The sequence below is a fragment of the Ursus maritimus genome, unplaced genomic scaffold (genome assembly GCF_017311325.1).
Source record: "Ursus maritimus isolate PB19 unplaced genomic scaffold, ASM1731132v1 scaffold_19, whole genome shotgun sequence".
Classification (NCBI taxonomy): domain Eukaryota; kingdom Metazoa; phylum Chordata; class Mammalia; order Carnivora; family Ursidae; genus Ursus; species Ursus maritimus.
The window spans coordinates 3452843-3473339 of NW_024424341.1; the positions used below are offsets into that span (position 1 = coordinate 3452843).

The 20497-nt window shown below is 53.9% G+C and overlaps 1 protein-coding gene across 2 annotated transcripts in view; it reads right to left on the reverse strand.

Moving 5' to 3' along the window:
- Positions 1-1121: 1121 nt before the first annotated feature.
- The window catches only part of GSE1 (Gse1 coiled-coil protein), a 46299-nt gene continuing 26923 nt past the window's right edge, over positions 1122-20497 (reverse strand). For both annotated transcript variants that reach the window (XM_040633230.1, XM_040633231.1), the window contains 8 exons: positions 15347-15960; positions 14016-14128; positions 13444-13714; positions 11841-11954; positions 10613-10984; positions 8686-8958; positions 5694-5797; positions 1122-4972 (listed from right to left, as the gene is read on the reverse strand). In XM_040633230.1, coding sequence (XP_040489164.1) covers positions 4838-4972; positions 5694-5797; positions 8686-8958; positions 10613-10984; positions 11841-11954; positions 13444-13714; positions 14016-14128; positions 15347-15960 — 1996 coding nt within the window. In that variant the 3' untranslated portion in view covers positions 1122-4837. The remainder of the gene's footprint in view (positions 4973-5693; positions 5798-8685; positions 8959-10612; positions 10985-11840; positions 11955-13443; positions 13715-14015; positions 14129-15346; positions 15961-20497) is intronic.

Below are 20497 nucleotides of genomic sequence, written 5' to 3' on the forward strand. Positions count from 1 at the left end.
CAATGTACAGGACCACACTAGATGTCATCTTTGTATTTGGATTAAAAACCCATTTTGGTGGTGGCAAGACAACTGGCATGATCTAGGATTCCTTGGATTATGCAAGAGAAAATAGACTCAAACATTGACATGCAAACACAGCCTGTATGAGAAGAGAAAGACCCCAGGAAAACAGCAAAAAGGAACACCAGGGCAGAACGAAGGAAGTCAGGGGGACTGTGGAAGACAAGGATGGTGTTGGCGAACAGCTAGAAATTGGATGACAGGAGTACGGATTCTGCAGTGACTTTATCTCTGCCGATTGTGCATTGTGCAGATCTTTCACGTTAATAAACTTAAAAGCCTGGGAAAAACAGATTGCATGTTCTGGGGTGTGTGAGGCTGAAGTCCAGATATTTGGAGGGAAAGTCGGGCCCATATTACTGCTCTTGGTGGACAGAGGGGAGAGACCTAGTTGGAGGCAGTAGTGTCTCAACCAAGGGTCTATTTCTTTTCCTAGGAGCAATACTTTTCAATTGTAGTGGTTGGAATTGCTCTAGAAATGACCTTACCTTGAGCGGAGAAATGTAGAGGGATTCCTACAAGGGATAGGACGTTTTGTAGCCAGCTAGTTCTCGACTGTAGCACCGTCAGAGCACGTTCTCCCTAGGGCTTTTCAGAGCGTACATGCACGATCACCTGAGCCTAAAGAACAGCTTCTGGTTTTTGCCCTTCAGTGTTCAAAGCCCAGACTGCCCTCCTGTTACTTGAGCACGGTTTCTCAGTTCCATATCGCTACCCAGCTGTCCCTCCAACAAACAGCTGAGGATCATTTGAACACTGAAGGGCCAGGAATGAACACCTGGTCTGTCATTTAAGGTGACTGTTCTAGAGCGTTGCTTTCAGATGACAGGACTTGCCTTTTCATCTGGGGACTCTTCTAGAATGAAACCACATGGAGGGTCAGAGTTTCGTAGATCCTAGATCTCACCCCTTAAGACCTTGTGCTCTTGAAACCTGGCTGAGGTTATTATCCAATTTGTCTTCGTATTTTACCCGTAAAGCTTGATGGTTGAGCTTTTCTCCCCCCACCCCGCCACTTTTTTTTTGGCCCTCTGATAACAAAGATTTTCCTCTTAACATGATTTAGGAAGATTTTATTTTTTTGGATGTTGTCAGAAATTACAGCAATATATTCATAAATACCTAATTACTACAGTCAACAAATAATATTACAATACAATTAATTCAAACAAGTACACTTAGAACAGGTTTAATTTCACAGCATCTAAACTGCCCCCAGAGTGACCGAGGCAGTCTTCCTCCCTCCCATGTACTGGTTGTACTGTTCTACCTTAAGCACAGGGTACATACAGAGTAACACAACCAATTAGCCTTCCTCAGGTCAAGGCAGAGGTCAGAGTTTCACTTAAGCGCTGGATGAAAAAGTTGGGACAAAGAGGCTACCGCAGGTACTGAGGAAGGCAGTAACTGGTTTCCTTGAAGGAGTGCAGGGATGGCTGCGAAGTGGCTAATAAATACACACCTAAGAGTAACAGAATCGGCTTGTGCTGACCATCTCCATCTTGTGGTGGATCCTTGGAATTTTCTACTTAAAAACAGTTCACAGGGAAAGGGGGTATCTGATTTTTGAGATTTGGCAGCCTTATTGAGTGAGCTACTTGAGGAAAGAAAATGTCATTCCATGTATAATCTTGAGATTTCTTGTGTTGTAATTCTCAGCTGCTGCAAGTGTGTGTGGGCTCCTTTTAATATTCTTGGAATTTCCTTAAGGATAAAATCTATTAGAATGTTAATGCCAATTAAATGTTTAGCCTCTATTCTTTCTATAGGGAAAAACAGTCCTATCTTGGTCACTTATCTGAGATAATGGATTAGGATCCTATTTTATGTCGATTTGGCTCTAAATATGTGAAACACAACAAACATTACCAAATGATGAGGTTATATAGTGCCAAATTTTGGGGAGAGCTCTGGGTTGTTTCTAATGATCTGATTAAATGTGGAACCACATGACTCAGCTTTGGAAGAGCACCCTCACGAGTTGAGCGAAATCCCCTTCAGGACAGATGGCAGCCCTCTCTTCCAGGTGCGGCAGGAAGACACAAGGTCGTGAGAGACGGAGGTCTTCACGAAAATACTGACAGAAGTTGCATAATCCATTCTAGAGCAAATTCGGTATACTTCCGAACTTCATCTTTTAAACTCAGTGTGAACTAAACAAAAAGCTCCAGAAGTTATGTGTGTGTCAAATTTTAAGCCCAAACTGAAGAGACTTAGGTGCTACTGTGCTGTTTCTGAATCATCTGAAAATTACTGGATGGGGAAAAAGCATTAATGGTACACTTTTGTTTTCTGAAGATGCTTTCTTACCTTTTTCTGAGTTTCTTCATGCTGCCTTACTGGTTTATATTCTGATTGTCTTATTACAGATAGGTGAGAGTGTGGGGAGGCAGAGTGATGGAAGCAGGAAGGCAGGGGAAGGTGGGGTTTTCAATCGGAGGGACAAGAGCAGTTCCTCTAGCTCAGGGACACAGCTTGTACCCATGGGCAGAGACCTCTCCCGGATGGCTGCATCCCTTTACCCCACGACCTCCCCCCATTACAGAAAACCCCAACGAGGGACTCCCCTTAGCTAGTGAAGGGCTGTGGCTTCCTGTTTCCTCTGGCCACGGCCAAGCTGACTAGCAGGGGCATCTAGCCCTTTCCTGTGATGGTGGGGGACAGGGAGTGAGCTGCTACGATGTCGCTCTCACGCTTGCTGTTTCAGACTAGAAGGAGCAAGCAGACTTTAGAGAAATTCGGTAATAGTTTTTCCCTGTTGGCAGTAGAGCTCCCTCTGAACACCTGTCCCCACTTGTGGAACATGGTGATCTCTCAATGTCTTTGCAGGGGAGGAGGCCCACAGAACAGGCCTTCGTTCTCTTCAAGTCGTTTTTGTGGAGAGGAAGGCGCTTGTTGACTGCTGATAATACTGGCGGCACTTTTTGTCTGAGTTTGCTAATAACTGGAAGATTCTTGGCAGACATACAAAGCAAACGCTGTGGGAACAGATAAAGCAACACAGTGCCATCTGCCAGCAAGCTGTTCTGCACAGCTAAGGTCTGGGGCTGAGGGCGTGGCCACTGATCGCAGTGAGTAGCCTTCCTGAAGGTCAGCCAGCCCTTCCGCTGACCCAGGGTGAAGGGGACAGCGGCCATCAAGATTCCTGCCTCCACCCTCACCCCCGGCAGACCAACCACTGGCTGCTTTGGCCTCTGGTGTGGGCCCATTCGGCAAGACATTACCTGCTTGATCTAGATTAGACACTGCCTGAATGAGCAGTAACTGGGACAAGAAGGAAACACTGCTTTGCACTGAGATGGCATTCCTAGTTTCTAGCCGCTCCTGTGCTCATGACAGTAAGTTCGAGAGGAGGAGGAGTTCAGCTCAGACATTGTTTACCCTACTTTTAGGCTTTTACAAAGCTTTGCATCTAAATAAAGCTTCTAAAGTTTCTACTTTGCACCTGTTCTCAGACTGCTGTAAGACACCTTAGAATCCTATCACAGAACTCGCTCACTTCCTGACCGGTTCTTTCCACAGAGCCGCGTGCACACGCAGGTGCACACATGGCAGCTGCTTGTTCCTGCCTGGGGACGAGCCCCTCCTCAATAGCAACTGGTTCTGTTTGTTTGTTTGCTGTCCAGAGCCAGGGGGAGGGGACAAGAGGAGGTAAGAAGTAACACATGGCTTTCTACATCACTTTCCGGTGCAACTCAAAAATGAAGTGATCGCATAGGCGCCAGTGGTAAGCTCTTTTACTTTTCTTCTTCTTTAATTTTTAAAAACACTTCAATATTTTAATGTCCTGACCAGCAGCAGTACAAACACTAAAAGCAAGTTTTTTTTGCCCAGAAAAACAAAAGCAAAAAAACAAACAAAACCCCCAAACAGGAAAACAAACAAACAAAAATCCCCCCAAACCACATATTAAAAATGGCAGGCTTTTTATAACAATAATTAAAGTAATAAAAACATACAAAACTTTGTTTTTTAATATATATACACAGTACAAGGCTGAAGCACCTTTGACTTTTCTCTCAAAATTTACGTTTGTATGAAAACACAGCCCACTGCAGTAACAATTTGGTGGGTGTGAACATATGTATACATAGAGCTCTGTACATTTCCCCCACGGAGTAATAAAAAGGTACCTTCAGTTTGTTGATGCACTTTAGAGAAGAGCTTTTCCAGGGAAAAGCCTTTGGGTGAGGCTTCAGTACTGTTGCTTTGTGTGCTCCTAGGACCTGTTGCTTCAAAAATTTTGCCAAAAAGTAACAAACAAATAAGCCCTTTACCGGAAATGCACCCCACCTTCTTCCAGCTGAAGCAGGTCTCAGTCCTGGGGAGGAGCGAGGCCGACCCCACGCCACAGTGAAAGCAGACTGGGTTCTTGGGATGTGCTAACACGGCCACACCAGGAACAAAACACGCTTGGTCTGATCCAGTCTTATGCACCCAGGGGCCATAAAGGATCAAGTTTTAGTGTTGGTAAGGGAGCCTTCACTTTCAGATTCGAAAATAATGACCGGGGGAAGAATAAAACCACCTTTAAAAAGAAAGAAAGATGGGCATCCTACGTTGGTTGCTCGCTGAATGACAAAGGTGATTCAGTTGCATTGAAGTCAAGGCGAGTTCGTTCGTTTGTCTGGAGCCTGGAATCCTTTGCTTCATGCATGGCACATTCTTTTTTTTTTTAAGCTTCAAACCTCCCAGTGAAAAATATTAAATATTCAAGGTAATAAAATAGATAATATTTCTATACTATAGGTTCGGCCTAGTGCAAGGGAAACCGTCACCTAGGATATCCCTTAAAGTAACCTCTAGGCCAATGCATTGCAGGCAACGCAAGGCACTTCCTTAAGTGATCCAGTTCTGCCTGGAGTCGCTCCCTCTCCGAAACAATCTTCTGTTTCTGGCTCCTCAACTCCTGGAGACAGAGATTGAGGTAAAACATTCATTTTGCAATAGGGAAATGGGTGTGATGCATGAATGCTCTGGGGGCCATGAGGAAAGGCACACCTTCTAGACTCCACGACCTCCCCTTCACGGCGCAGGATTCGGACCGTGGTCTCTGGGAGAACCAGTTCACTCCCATGGAACCAGGGTACACTGCTGGCTCAACATCACCCCTAAGATTTTAAAAATTCGCCCTATTATAAAACTGCTGCTGCTCTGAAGTGGCCAAGATCTACAGTCCCATGTCCCCACGCGGGAGGAAGCCAGGGCGTGGATACACGCGCACGGCTGACAGAGCAGTGGAGCCAGGCTCCAGGAGTAGGAGGGGTCAGCTGTGCCAGAGCTTTGCTCCTCCTGTTAAAACCCTCTTCCATCCTCAGCAAAAACTCGTAGGGGGAGATGGATACAGCTGCTGCCTCGCCCAGAGGGATATGCAAGTAACATCTCCCTTCCAGGATCAATATTCTGTAAATTAACAACACCTCCCTCCTTAGCTGAATCTTGGAGAACCAATTGGCTCCCGAATGATTACAAGTTGTAGCTTCCTCAAAGAGCAGCATTACCCCTCAAAACTCATCTGTAGGGGTGATGAACACAAACTGCAACATTAAACAAAGCATGGGGTGTTTTAAGACCCCCCCCCCCAAGCTGATCTGTATTCCCTTTCGAGGGGGGTGGCACCCGAGACTCACCGCCATGCTGTGGGAGAGCTGCTCGGCTGTGAGGCTGAGGCTGTAGTGCTGGGCCTCCAGCCGTCGGCACTGCGTCTGCAGCACCTGCCGCTCCAGGTTTTGCTCTGAAAAGATAAGCAATGTTGGTAGGTTTTCTGTACACAGGGGCCAAGGGCCTAGCCAGGGCTGCCCTCTCCAGGAAGCCAGGGCTCTCCTTAGGACCACACTACCCCCAGCCCCCTGCACTGCTCAGGGAAATCCAGCCCAGTGGCATAAAGACAAAGGACCTAGCATCAAAAGGCTATTTAAGACATGCAGATTAGGAAGTCAGTCTAAAAATGCATTTTTCAAAAGAAAAGGTTTAGGTATGAAAGCTTTTAATAAGCTGCTAGAAAACAAAGGCCAGAATAAATTTGGACATTGAAAGTGTAATTTTAATTAGGAAAATATCTGCCTTCCCAAAAGATCCTGGGCCTGGTTTTAACAGGAGTGACTTCAAACTTTCAAGGATAAATCTCTGCTTTCTATGAAGTGTTTCGGGAATGAAGGCCAGGCTGGTAAGAAGCCTCTTTGTGGGCGCATTACTAGAGCTTTTCCTGCCTCAGTTGTGGAAACCTATACAGAAAACGGGGTCAGAAACTCCAAATAGTTTGGAATGCTGAGCCCTCTACCTGGAGAGTCCCGCAGTCCTGTGACAGACTTTACAGGAATGAGAATTTTTTTTTTTTTTTTTTTTTTTTTTTTTTTTTTGTAGTTTAATAAAAGGAGTGAAAGCCAGGAAAGGCTAGCTGACTGAGCTACAGAAGCAGGAACAACTGCAGGAGCAAAATGCAGGGCAATAGAACCCATCTCCCACCACTGAAGAACACAGACTAAAAATGTTAAAAGAACTAACAAGTTCAGCAAGGAGCAAGCAACATCAGAAAACATCAAAGGTGAAAAAAATAAGGTTGTCACCTCCCTGGGCCTAGGCACCACATGAACCGACAGTGCTGTGCCATCAACGCGGCAGCCAACGTGAACTTTTATTTCTTGCCAGTTTCATAAACCAGAGAAGAGCTCTAGTTAGTGCTGTGCTCTGTTCAACAGCCCAGAGGTCCTAGGCACGCAGCAAGACAAAAAGTAAAAACTCGAAAGAACTAAATTTGATTCACAGAAAGTCTGACCACCTATCATCATGAAGGAATAAGGGAAAACAAGAACTAAAAAAATCCATGATAAATCAACTGACACCTAAAACTCAATCTAAATAAAAGGACGTTGCTTACAGCCAAAAAAACACTGCTTACGGCCAAAACCAAAAAACAACAACAAAAAAACGGGGGGGGGGGGCGCGTGGTAAATGGTTTAGTGCAATTTAATACCATAATCAGAGAGTATTTATAGCATTGCTATCAAAAGTATTAATTCTCCCCAAATCTGTAAATTCAGTGCAACTGTAAATTCTAACAAGAATTTTTTGGGGAACAAACAAGGTGATCATAAAATCCATGGGGGAACCCTAAGGGCCAAGAACAGTGGAGATGCCAGAGAAGCACATATCCGAGCGTGCTCCTCAGACAGCAGAGAGCAGCAGAGCGGGTGCACCCACAGGGCGGCCCAGAGACGGCTGGGTAGAGGAGGGCGCCACAGCTCACCCTGGGCACAGGTGGGGGCGAAGATGGCACCCCATAAACTGCCAAGGTAACTGGCTGTTCAGGGGGGAAAGATGAAGTTGAATTTCTACCTTAGTCCATGCATAGAAATCAATTCTAGGCCTAACAAAAGCAGAGCCTAAAGAATTCTAGAAGAAAATGGAGAGAATCATCATGTCCTGGGGCAGGGAAGGATTCCCAACAAGGCACCAAAACCAAATCCAGATAAGATGGACACATTTCACTCTGAAAAAATGCTCTCTTGGTTCTGGATATGTATGCATTCACTAGGCAACAACATGTAAGGAGTGAGCAGTTCAAAGTAGGGTTCCTCGTGGAGGAGGGAGCAAAGTGCGGGAGCAGACAGGCTGCGTGCGGCTACACAGACATTCCTTTTTTAAGTGTTAGCTTACAATGCTTTTTCAAAGGATTTGCTATGACGAGGATATTCCATAATCAAATGGAGAAGAGGATTCACAGTCCCTGCTCAAAATGAAAACTCTCTGAATGGTAAGGCATGAGTCAGGGAGTGGTAGCCCCAACCCCGGTAGCCCCCTGCTGCAGCCAAGATGGCACGTGCGGGGTGTGGGGGAGGCCAGCGGTCAGCGCCCAGCTCACCACCTGCCCTTCCACAGACCGGGGGGCGGGGGGCCACCGAAGTCACAGCATTGCAGCCTCCAAGCTAGATGCCTCTCGAGGAAATGGAGGAGCAGAGAAAAGAGCCAGTGTGCTAGAAGCACAAGGACAGCTCTCAGGCCTTGTGACCCCCCCACCCACCGCCCCTCACCCTGAAGCACCAGGCCGGTGGGGAGAGGTGTGTGGTGGCTGCTGAGGGTGCGCTGCCCTGCACAGAGCACTACTCCAGGAGGGTGATGGAGGGTGACAGAGCCTGTGAGGGACCTACCAGCAGCCTGGAGGCACTAGAGGGGAGGCAGGCTCTGGCAGTGACGAGGCCTCACTATTTGGGGCTCAGCTAAGTTCACAAACCTTCCGTTTTCAGGACCCTTGTGTGTAGTCACAGTCTATCAGGACTGCTAGAGTATTTAGAAGCGTGATGGAAGACAGCAAGCAGAGAGAGCATGTCCCAGGTTTGGGCTGTCACACTGAGTGGTGGCAGGCACTGGTACTTTTAAAATTCCTCCACTGACACTGGCCTCCGGTCCATAAACTGGGGCACCTGCAGAAGCCTGAGGAATAGTTCTTGCCATAGGCAGAGCAGCAGAGGAAAATTACCTAGTCACGCCCCAGGAATGCCGAGTGTCAGTGCCAACACTTGGAAGGGCCCCCAGGGTTGGCAGGGAGATCCCACAAGGACGGGTCAAGTAGGCTTTTACTTTCTTCCCACGGCCCTTGGCCCCCTCTCCCCTCCCTTATTGTACCTTCTATATGTTCCTGGTAAGCTTCAAAGATTGCCTCAATCCCTTGCCACTTGCGCCTAGGGGGTTCCTCCTCATCCTCCTCTCCGTCTTCCTCATCCTCCTCTGAGTCCTGGTCCATCTCCTGCGTGAGGGGGCCCTTCCTCCCAGAGGGGGCGTCTTGCCCATTATGCTGGGGCAGAGGGAGCCGGCTGGAGGACTGTAGCTCGGGAATGTTGTAGTGGATGGATGTGTCAACTTTGTGGTTCTGCTCTGCAGACAGCACGGCTACGTTCCCTGCGAAGAGAGAACAGTCTCGTCACAGGCCTGCAGGAGTCTGTGTGACTGCAGGTCTGCTGACTAGAGGGAGTACGGAGAGGTCAAACATGGCACCCAAGGGCAAGGTTGGAGAGCCATAACGACCGCAGCAGCCCTGTATGTACTCCAGTCAGTCCTAACAGGTGTGCGGTCTCAGCCACGCCAATCCCCAAGTGTCAGCGTCCTGTTCTAGGAAATGGGGCTTGAGCCTGGTCTGCAGTTGGCCCTCTGTGGATACCAGTGCCCACCCTCTCGGGAAGTGCAGGTCCTGTGGTCCCCAGGCACACCCTGTATTAGCTGTTGTTGGGACCTGTTCAGACAAGGTCAGCGCTGCCCCGTGGCATGGCCCCGCACGGGATGTCCTACCAGGTACACACTGCCTCTACTATAGTCTGGGACATGCTCAGGCAACGGACTTGTAGGGCTCATACTGGCAGGAGACGGATGGCTTTAAAATCCTGGGGAAGGGGCGCCTGGGCAGCACAGCTGGTAGAACGTTCAACTCTTGACTTCGGTTCAGGTTGGAATCTCGGCCCCAGGGATGGAGCCCTGTGTCGGGCTCTGTGCTGGGCATGGAGCAGCTTGGGATTCTTGCTCTCCCTCTCCCCTGACCCTTGCACGTGTGCTTTCTAAAATAAATGAATACATCTAAGAAAGAAAAAAACCTGAGGAAATGGTTGAGTATGACAAGACAGGAAAAATGTGTCCTAGGGCCACAGAAAAGCTCTGTGAGGTGTGTCTGGGAGGGCATGGGGTATTTACCCTGGTCATCTAGTCAAAATATTTTCTCCTTGAAAAACAGGATTCATTCAAGTAACTTCATGACAAACACCCAGTCAAGAACTCCTCCTGGTTTTCACTGCAAAAACCACCATCGTTTGTTTTTTGGTATCATTTTGTCTCTGTTGATGGCGGCGTTAACTTACCTGGGAGAGGCTGACAGTGTCAGAGCTGCGTGTCTAAGATCTTACCCATGCAGCTTCTGTAGCTTGCAGTAATAAACATGTGTAAAATGGCTTTGGCCTAATACCCCAATTACTCTCTTCTGGCGACTGGAGCGTATGACAATTTTATACTCAGTAGTTACTTCACCTCTGGGGATTCTCTCCCCTCCAGTCAGTCAGTTTCAACCTCTGATTCAGTGAGAATGAGCTGTAGTGACCCCTGTTCTCCCACCTTCACGGACTCCCACCAAAATGTCCAAAGGGAGTGGATCTGGGGCTTGAGTATTATCCAGAGTGCTCTCTGAGGTTGTTGGAACAGACACCTGCTGGTCTGGTTATCAAAGAGCAGGGAGATTTCCAGGTGAGTGTGTATGGGAATGCTAGAAAATCTACAAGCTACAGAAGGAACAGGCTCTCTGGACCCCTCACCTGGCCTTACGAAAAGGAAGGGCTTCTAACTCAACTCAGATGACATCACTTGCCACCTTTTCTTGAAGTGTGGTCGGTAGACCAGTGGCAGCAGCATCACCCGGGCACCTGCTAGCAACGGAGAATTCTCGGTTCCATCTCAGGTACCTGTGCACACTGAAGTTGAAGGGCAGGCCCCTGGCTGCAGCTGAGCGCTCCAGGAACATTAGCCAGCTGCTCCAGTGACATGGGAGCAGGACAGGGACAGGCAGCCTCATTACCTTTATGCTTCTGCAGGGCCTTCTGGGTGGACTGCAGCACAGACTCATGGAACTGATGTGCAAACTCCTCCGCCATGAAGGGCTCCCACGGCTTGCTCTTCCCGTTGATGCTGTGGGACAGTGGCACAGGAATGTCCTTGGGCGCAGGGCCCCGGATGTAATGAAGCATGCTTAGGCTCTTCTTGCCCCCGGGGGCCTCGCTCAGCCTAGCCTTCTCGCCGCTGGCAGGAGCTGGCTCCTGGACCCGCGACAGCTCCTGGGGCCGGAGCTGCTCCAGTCGCCCCGGCTCCGTGCCCTTTGCGACGTCAGACAGGGAAGCAGCAACACCCACAGGCTTCTCCGTATCCAGAGAGGCTGGCTGCGTGGCTGGTTCTTTTAGAGACAGAAAGCGAGCAAAATGTTAAGAGCGGCAAGTGAATGGGCGGACCCTGACCTCTAGAGCTTACATTTAATAAAGACCTAGAGCAAAGGACCAAGACTCAGGGGGCCATTTAATTAAAAGTCAGTGAGCGCGTGTGGTTGGAAGGTGGGGTTGTGTTCAGCAGCAAGTCCATCCTTGAAAGGCGCCTCAGGAAGGCATCTGGAAAGAAAGAGAATCTGACAGAAGAAGCAAGTTGCTTCAGGTCACGCAAAAGGTAGATGTTACGTGGCCCAACCCGCTAAGAAAGACCATGTTAAGATTTGAGAACAGGAGGGCTGGACCATAAAGATTTCCTGCTCCACTCAGCAGCGCAGGGAGGTTTAATCGAGGCCGAGAGAGACGGAGGGAGGGAGAGATAGGGGGAGAGAGGAGGTGTGAAAGCAGGTGTCAGAGAGGCCTGCAGGGCAGAACAAGGAAGGCGGAGATGCCGGAAAAGAGTGCCAACTCGGGGCCGACAGGAGCATCAGAGCCGAAGCAGAAGGTGCCGGAATCGGGGCACGGGACTTCCGAGGCCCGAACGGATGGCAGCTGTGACTACACTGACCGACTGCAGACAGCCCTGCGGAAGCCGGGACCTTCCCCACCGGCTCCCAGCCCTGACTTCCCACGCCTGCTGGGTCCCGAGGACAGCTTTCCTAACTGTGCAGGGAGCTTGTGTGAGAGAGATGGAGAGCAAAATGCAACTGTTTCCAGGAGGAAAGATTCGTGACGAAGAAGACCTTGAGGGGTCGCCTCTGACCTCGGACAGCCCTCGGGACAGTCCCAGGCAGCAGAGGAAGGGGCTGTCCTTCCCGCCCTGGGCCTTACCGCTCAGGGAGACAGCAGGACTGTCCCTCGGAGAGTTCCTGAGCGGGTCTGCCACTGCTGCGGACAGTGCCTTCTGCTTCACGGCACGGAGCATTTCAACCAGTTTCTCTTTGTCTATGAGAAAAGCAGCCTGAGGTTAACACCACCGTGGCACACGCTGAGAGGGCAGGGGAGCAGGCTTGTAGCCCAGGCCGCAACTGGCAGGTCCAAGTCCTTTAAACCAAGAACAACAAAGCAAGCACCAAGGGGACAGGCTGTGTTTAAAGGAAGAAACCTTCATTTTAGAGTGAGCCCAGATTCCGCTCAGCTTTCACTACAGAGTGTTCTAGACCCATTCCAAAAATAACCGTGTGTACGACAAAATAACGGGTTCTATGATCTTCGGAGGTGATTTCCGACGCCGTGTTCTTATTTAAAAGACTCACAAGCACAAAAGGTCCCAACACAAAGAAGCAACCCCGGAGATCCACACAGCAGCTCAGGAAGCACAGGCTGCTTCCAGGCGCGTTCTCCTCCCCTACAGCGCCGGGCACGCGAGCACAAGCCCCAGGATGGTTGCCATCTACCGAAACGGGACCAGACCCCCGTGACGCCTGCCACTGCCATTTCTGTGGCCGTGGCACTTGTTACTGACTGGCTTCCTCTAGCAATTCAGTCAGGCAAAAAGATGCTTGTTACAGATAAGACTGTGGCTGCTCCCAGGGACCGGTGCTGGTGATCAACACATCATTGGCCCTGACAATGCACGGGTTCCACTTCACTGGTGAAAGGCAAAACGCCAACTGCTACACTCCACTAACGAGCTAAGAAGAAGCAAGTCCGTGGCCAGTAAGTGCTTCTGCTTTCATCTGAATTCCTTCGAGAGAGAAGTGACCACCTAGGTGTCAGCAAGCTGGACTCGGAAGTGTGCAAATGAGCACCCAGACAGGCCAAGTTCGCACCTGAACTCACATCCTGGCGCTACGCAAGTGTGTGGGGCAGGCCAAAGAAGGGAATACCAGAACGTGTTCAGACCGCACCACTCCTTCTGCACTATGGACTCCAGCCCAGAGAGGCGGCCCCAACATGGCCCCGGGTGGCTGGATGGACCTGGAAGCACCTTCCAGGGCAAGCTGTCCCATCACAGCATGTGCTGGCTCTGCCTGGCCGCCCCGGGCCTCCTGCCGTCGTAACACAAAGCACCGTGGGCCACGTCGGCGCCCACCAAGAGGAAACAGCCGCTACCACAGGAAGGTGCAATGCAACCCGGCACCGGGGGGAGGGGGTTGCCCTACTTGCCGCCCCAGGTGCTAGGAGGTCTAACAAGTGACAAGAGCAGCTGACAAAAGTGGGCTTTACAAAGAAAACAGAGGCCACTGATGAGATAAGAGAAATGTGCTCCAAGGAGGGGGATTTGTGTTTGGGGTGGAGTGAAAGTCGATGCCAGAGAGACACCGGGGCAGGCCTGTGAGAGCAAAGCGGCCACCTCCTTGGGGGCCAGAGGGAGCTGAGACAGCCCCAGGACGAAGTGGTTTCAGATCCCACCAGGAGCCCTGGGCCTGCTTTTCCAGAAGCTCGTGGCCACAGAGTGGCCCCACCCTGTGAGGCCCACAGCAGGCCATACCTTTCCTCTTCTCGGCACTGATGTGAGTCAGGTTGAAGATGGTCAGGAACTTCTTCTTCTCCTCGAAGTTGGGGCTGTTGTTCATCTCGTCGGGACTATAGCGGGTGGACAGTGCGAGTCTCGGTGAAGGCGTCTGCCGCTTGCTCTGAACCGTCGGGGGCGACGGGCTTCTCTCCCTCAGCATCCGCCGCCGCTTCCTCCGCTTCTGGGTCAGCAATTCCTCCTTCTGCTGTTGGGTGGTCAAGCCAAAAAGTTGCAAAAACTCTAGCTTCTAGATTGGGAAAGAAAACAAATGAGTTTGAAACCACTGGCAGTGGCATGCTTCCACTGTCTCAGGGGCCCCTCCGGGAGTCCATGCAACCCATGTGCCGTGGCCAACTCTACGCCGGGCCACAGAGGAGCAGGGCCCGGACAGTGAGCACACCCAGACACCTGCAGTCCGCGGGAATGTGGGAGCGCAGGGAGGCCTGGCAAGTGCACCCAGGACAGCGGGAGGGAAGCCAAGGAGCAGGCAGTGACAGGGCCACCAAAAGCCCAGCCCAGCCCCGCAGCAGGGACCATGTTCCAGGTACCTCGGAGGACGTGTCCAGCTTGAGTGGCGGCTGCTCGGCCACGCAGCGGAGGTGGGCCCTGACCTCCTCCTCGTCGCTCTCATCATAGGAGTCATCCAGGTCATAGTAGTATCCTGGGGGCAAGAACAGGTTTGTTCGGCTGGGCCAGGAGCCTCGTGCCCCAGTGGATGCACACACGGGGCCCCTCTGTGACGTGTGTACAGACACACCTGTCAGACCAAGCCCTGCTGGCCTCTCTGAGCACCCCAAACCCCAGATTCCTTTTATTGCAGGTGGAAACGTGCAGTAACCCCCAATCCTAGGATTTTAGCACGTTACAGGGGTGGCAGCTGGGGGGGTGGGGGTGGAGGACGCAGGAGGCAGATGCCAGGCTTCCTCTGGACCCCAAGTGACCAGGCTGAGGTAGTCTGAATGGACAGTGATCTCTCTGCAGGGAATCATTCATCCCACAAGCCTGGGGCTGTGTCCATGGCAACCCAAGGCTGTGTGTGCACATTCACTCCCTCCTACTGTGGCCATCTGGGTCCACTACCCAGGAGCAGACAGGCACAGTCAAGTCCCTGCCTGAGGCAACAGAGCATGCACCAAAACTCAAACGCAAGGAACCGTAGAACCCCTGCACCAAGGGCACCAGGGTAACCCCTCATCCTTCCTCACGGGGCAAGTGGAGGAGGAAAGTACTTGTCGGGTCCTATAGCTACCCGAGAGTGACAACCTGGGAAGACCTGGCCTTGGCCCCAGCTTGTGGCTAAGAGGCTGAATTCAACAGGAGAAAAGAAACTGATCTGGAGCAGCTCCTCCTGACCCTTCCTGATCACACAGGGTGTGCAGGTCGGGGAGAGCCAAGGGCACCGTGGGCCTGCTGGCTGACGCCCCCCAACCCCACTGCAGGAGCAGGAAGGGGAGGGGGCTAGACCTGCCCTTGCGCCACTCCCACCTGGGTCTGCCTGCCCACCCGCCCGCACCCGAGGATGGCAGCCCCTATAAGCTCCCCCCAACCGGGCCCAGGCCTGTTCCTCCCGTTATATTGCACTATTAATATTTAAAACCGTCTTATTAGCCTCTGTTCATCACTTAATAACTGTGCATGTTTGTAGAACCGTTCTTCTAGAAAGCTTTGATTAGTTAGGTTTTTTGGGGCAATTTTCATTGTAGCAGGACCGGCAGGGACCCTGGGTCTGTCTCCCCAGCAGAGGTGTCAGAGAGCAACACAGAAGCCAGTGAACCTGCTCCCTGACTGCTAAAAGCCCACGGCAGGAAGCGGGAGTGGGAGGAGGGCTGGCACCGCTGCCCCCCAACCCCAGAAGTCAGAGCCTTCAGGGAGACCGCACCTTTCTCCTGGGCCTCTCGCCGCCTGCGCTCCTCCAGGTCCAGCTTGCTGACCAGCCTCCGCCGCTGCTGCAGGAACTCATCGTAGATGTAGGCGGGGTCTGGGACCCGCGGGGCTGTGGGCCGGTAGGGTGAGCCTGGCTTTAGGGGCCCGGTGAGCTCCCCGAAAGGGGCAGGCTGGGTGAGGGAGGCCCGCTGCTGGCCCAGGATGGTCTGGGTGGACTTCTCGAGCTCGGCCAGGAAGGGCCCGGGCCCGTGAGGAAAGGCCTGGTGCTCCAGGCTCCCTGCCTCTCTTGGTGGTGGCTGGTACTTGTCCAGGGGGATGGCCTCTCGCTTCCGGGGCCCCTCCTCCGCCTTTTCTGGGCAGTAGACCCGTTCCACCTTCACCAGTGGGACGGCTGCCTGGCGGCTGGGCTCGAACGGAGTGGGGTGGCTGTGCAGAGCGTGGCTCTCAGGAGCCCGCCGTGTCTCCAGGGTGCTGTCCATCAGGGACACTGGATTCCAGAGGCCTGTGGGCACAGAGTGGTGCTGGGGCTTGGGTGAGATGAGCGGCGGGGGTCCGCCGAAGTGCTGCGGGGGGTCTCGGCTGCCCGGCTCTGGACGGTTTGGTCCTGGCCTAGGGAATGAGCAGAGCAGGCCATCAGTCACGATGGCAGCCACCCGGGCTGCCCAGTTGGGAACTCCCCGGAGAGCGGAGCTGGAGGGGCACCTAGGCCGCCACCTCTAAGACCCCTTGACAGGCTGCTGCCTGTGGACTCCATTTCCCCTGCACACAGCTGGAGGCAGGTAGGTGTGGACTCCTGAGAGGATACAGAAGCTCAAAGATGGACGCTGCTTGCTGAGGACAGAGACAGTCTCAGGCCAGACCCACTTTTGCTCCTCTTTCTCACCCATGGCCTCGCAATAGCTCTTTCCATTCCACCACTTCCAGAATTCCTCTAAACTCTGTGTAAGGACAGACCCTCGCCTTTGTTTTCCATGGGGAGACCCACTGTGGAGAGAATAATGACAAGTTTCTGACGCCAAAGGTGTGGCCTTGTCACTGGCACCCACCACTACATGTGCCAGGCAGTGGACAGAGGGAGAGGGCAGGCCAGCATTCAACGGGGCCACTCTCCTCTCTCCCAGGTGTCCACCTAGCCTAGTGGGGTGGGGGACACCTGCTTCCAGGGCGACCCTCACACCCAGTGGTCCCCATCGGAATGGCAGCAACCGGGGCGCCTGGTTGGCTCCATCGGTTAAGCGTCTGCCTTTGGCTCAGGTCATTGATCTCAGGGTCCTGAGATCGAGCCCCACGTTGGGCTCTCTGCTCAGCTGGCTGTCGGCTTCTCCCTCTGTGCTCTCCCTCTCCCTCTCTCAAATAAATAAATAAAATATTAAAAGGGGGGAAAAAAAAGGAACGGCAGCAGCCCCATGTGGCCCCAAAGCAGCAGCTACACCCAGAGAGTCTTCATGGAGCCAAGCCACTCGCGGGAGCACAGCACCCCCACACTCAGGCAGGGCGGGAACTAGAGCGACCTCCTATCAGGTAAGACACTTTGCCTCTATCTCAGCAGGCTTCCAGGGCTCTCCCCACATGGCCAAGGAGGGGGGCTGGGGGGGGGGGGACAATGAACCATAGCCACCAATTTACTCCCAAATGCAGACGGGGAGAAAACCTCCCAATGCCACTGCACCACTGATGAGCAGCGTACAAAAGGAAACCATATCAAGAAGCCGTATGCCCTAAAGCAAACAGCCAAAGAATAAAACCCGTTAGCAGAATAAATATTTCATGCACCGGAGCGAAGCACCGAATGGTTTTCTAGCTCGGAACACAAGGCCCCATCAGATGTCAAGTTCACGCTGCTGTAAGGCCACGTGCGCTGCCAGCTGCTGGGGGCCAGATTCCGCCCCTGTTGCCCCAGGCCCACACGAGGCTGCTGGTCCTGAGGCAGAGGCTGCCCCTACTGGGGACAGCAGCGCTGGGATCCTCAGGCCTTGGGCAGAGGCTGACCCCCGTGGCAGTCAGAATACCCAGACTTTATCAGGAGGTGCTGAGGTGTGCCGGAGGAGCAGAGGTCAGCTCACCGGTGGACAAAACCTCGCCTCTGAGCGGCCTCAGAAAAGCAGAGGGGCTCTCACTGCAGCCACAGTGGGCAGTGTAGGCTGTGCGTGGCGGACATGCCATCTCACACCAGATCAGCCCGTGAATGCCTACCGCTGCCCTACCCAACGGCAGACTCCACAGGAGGGCTGCCGAACAGGCCAGCAGCGCCCAGGGCACAGTCGGCCAAAAGCTGAAGGAAAGAGAGGGAAGGAGCATGTGGACGTTGAAGTCTCCGACCCAGACAGCATCCTCGACATTAAGAGCTGGAGAGACACTCCCAAATCTTCCCACCCGGCCTCCTTTGTGCTCAACTGGGGAAACTGAGGCCAGTATCCCCTGTCCCTGAGACGTGGCCAGGCTCTCTGCCAACTCTGGCTGATGAGCCCTGGAGGGATGGACGGGGTAGGGGACGCTACTAAGTGACAGCTAGACCAACAGGTGGGAGTGGGGAGGCCCGGGGGCAGCTGTAAGTGTAGGAAGGGGCCCAAGATGGGCACGAAGACCTCCCGGAGGATCCCAGAAGTGGGCTGGGAAACGGGTATTATTTATTGCAATAGCAATAAACTTAATTTCTTATTTAAGTAAAAATTAAACACAGTCCCCTTTCTCATTAAAAAAACGTTTGGGCTTGAAAGCAGAGACAGACAGAAACAACGGGTGTAATTATCAATTAAGGTTTCTCTTGCCCCCTCCAGGCGCCACGACTGTCCCCGCGGGGACGAAGCCAGGCTGCATGGGAAGGCCCTGGCTCTGGCCGGCGCCATCACTTAGGAACAGGCACCTCCGAGCGCCTCTTTCCCTGCTTAGAGTCTCTGCTTCTTTGCGGGCCAAACACGATCGGGGGCGGGCGGGGAGTGTGTGGTAGCGAGTGAAAGACTCAGGAGGCAGGGCAAACTGCAGGCTATGAGCAAATCCAAGCGTGAAGACCCCCGCCCCTGGGTTCCCTGGCACTCCCCGACCCCGCCGAGCCCCACACCTGGCGCTCTCCGGCCTGTGCTCCGCTTCCGTGGGGACGGGGGGCCGGCCCATGTCCAGGTGCTGCTCCAGCACCTGCTGCCGAAACTCCGACACTTGCGACTGCCGGTCCTCCTTCTCCTGCCGCAGCCGCCGCTGCCGTGCCAGCCACTTCTCCTCCTCGTTGGTGCGCTGGATCAGCAGGGCCGTGGCGGTGCTGCTGCCCGGCAGCGAGAAGATGCTGTGGTTGGACAGGAGGCTGGGCACGGTGTGGTGGGGGGTGGGTGCGGGGTGCAAGGGGTGCTGCATGGGCTTCGGTGCTTGCAGGCCCGCCTCCTTCAGCTTCTCTGTGGGGGGGAGAAACCGCCACAGCAGGATCTCAGCACCGGGGCCCGGCCCATGCCTCCCCCTTCTCTCCACCGCCGCCTGACCCCAGGGGCGCTATGGATGCTTCAGGAAGCACGGCCTCCGGGGATGCTTGGTGGCTGGTGGGCACCGCTCCTGATCGGACCCGCCGCGGTGCTGCCGCGGGCTCGCACTGGCTCAAGAAAGCAGACTGAGTTCTCAGAATCCTGCAAGCCCCTTGTTAACAAGCCATTATCAACTGACGACATATACCCGCGATGAAACAAAGTATGTTCAAGACAAAGGCAAAGAAACACTCAAAACGCATTTCTCCCTTCCTGATGCTTTCACTGCATTTTACTATCATGCGTGACGGGATCTACGTCTCTTGGTTCGGGGGCCCACTGGGCACCTCTCCCCAACTCCTGCCTGGCTCCGTGACCTCGCGTTTGTAGCCTACGATGGGCCACGCGGCGCATCTCTGCACAGAGGCCGGCAGCTGGCCGCCGGGGCCCCGCGGTACCTGCTCGCGTCGGGGTCAGCTGCTCTGAGGGCTTGCTCCGCTCCTCGGCCGCGTGGCTCCGCAGCCCATGCAGCTCGGCCACAGGCAGGAAGGCCGGCTCCAGCGCCTTGGCCGCCAGCAGCTCCTTCTCGCGGGCCCGCTGCTCCCGCTGGCGCTCCAGCTCCCGCTCCCGTTCCCGTTCCTTCTCCCGCTCGCGTTCCAGCTCTTTCTCCCGCTCGCGCTCCTTTTCCCGCTCTCGCTCGCGCTCCTTCTCCCGCTCGCGGTCTGCTTCCCGCTCCCGCTCGCGCCTTAGCTCTTCATCCAGCTGTAGCCTGTGGTGAAGTGGGAGGAGGAGGTAACGGCCGCTGTGCTGGCGCAGGGGGGACGAGGCACGGGCCCCGAGAGAACTCCCGGGGGCGGGAGACCAGCACTGTAACCTGTGCCACGACAGCAGACGCGCAGGCCTCCGCTTTTATGAAGTCACCGAGAGACTTGAAGTCCCCCGGACCGAGCTTCACAGCACGTGCTGCTCGTGCCAGGAGGCTGGCGACGGACCACCGAGCCGCCAGGCACCGGCTGGGAGCGCGAAGTCTAGCACCCGTCCCTCCCCACCTCGTGGGTGAACAGACCGCGGACACGAGCGGCCGAGCCAGGCCCTAGCGCGGGCCACGCTGCGCTGTCAGGCAGCAAGAGCAGGGACGCCCCGGCCCAGGACGTGGCTTACCTCTCGGCGCTGAGGCTGGACATCCGCTCCGAGTGCAGCGCAGCCAGGGACGAGTGGGAGAGCTCGGGGGGGTAGCGGACCCCAGAGAGGTGGAGATGCATAGCAGATGGGTGCAGCGGGGGCAGGGAGCCGGGGGTGGGGATGGGGTAGAAGGGGGACCGGAGGGCTGACAAGCAGTAGGAGTCATCCATCCTGTGAAGAGAAGATGGGGCCCAGTGAGAACCAGAGTTCAAGGAAACAAAGCCCAGGCCCATCCAAAGGTACCCCCTAGCCAGGGCGGAATGGCCGGGAGCCTCCACAAAGGCCCTGGCGACAGAGGCCACGGCCAGCCCCAAAGCCCAGCCAGGACCCCTCCAGGCCCGACCGCAGGCCCCCTATGAGCAGCAGCCCCTGCTCTACAGACACGTTGGGCTGGGACCTGGGAGGCTCCTGCACGGAGCAGAGACGGGGGACACGCTTGCCCTGGGGCTTCCCAGTCAAGCAGCAAAGTGCTCCCTCCTCTCCGTGAAGCCATGCACTGTGCCACCAGCAGGCTGGCA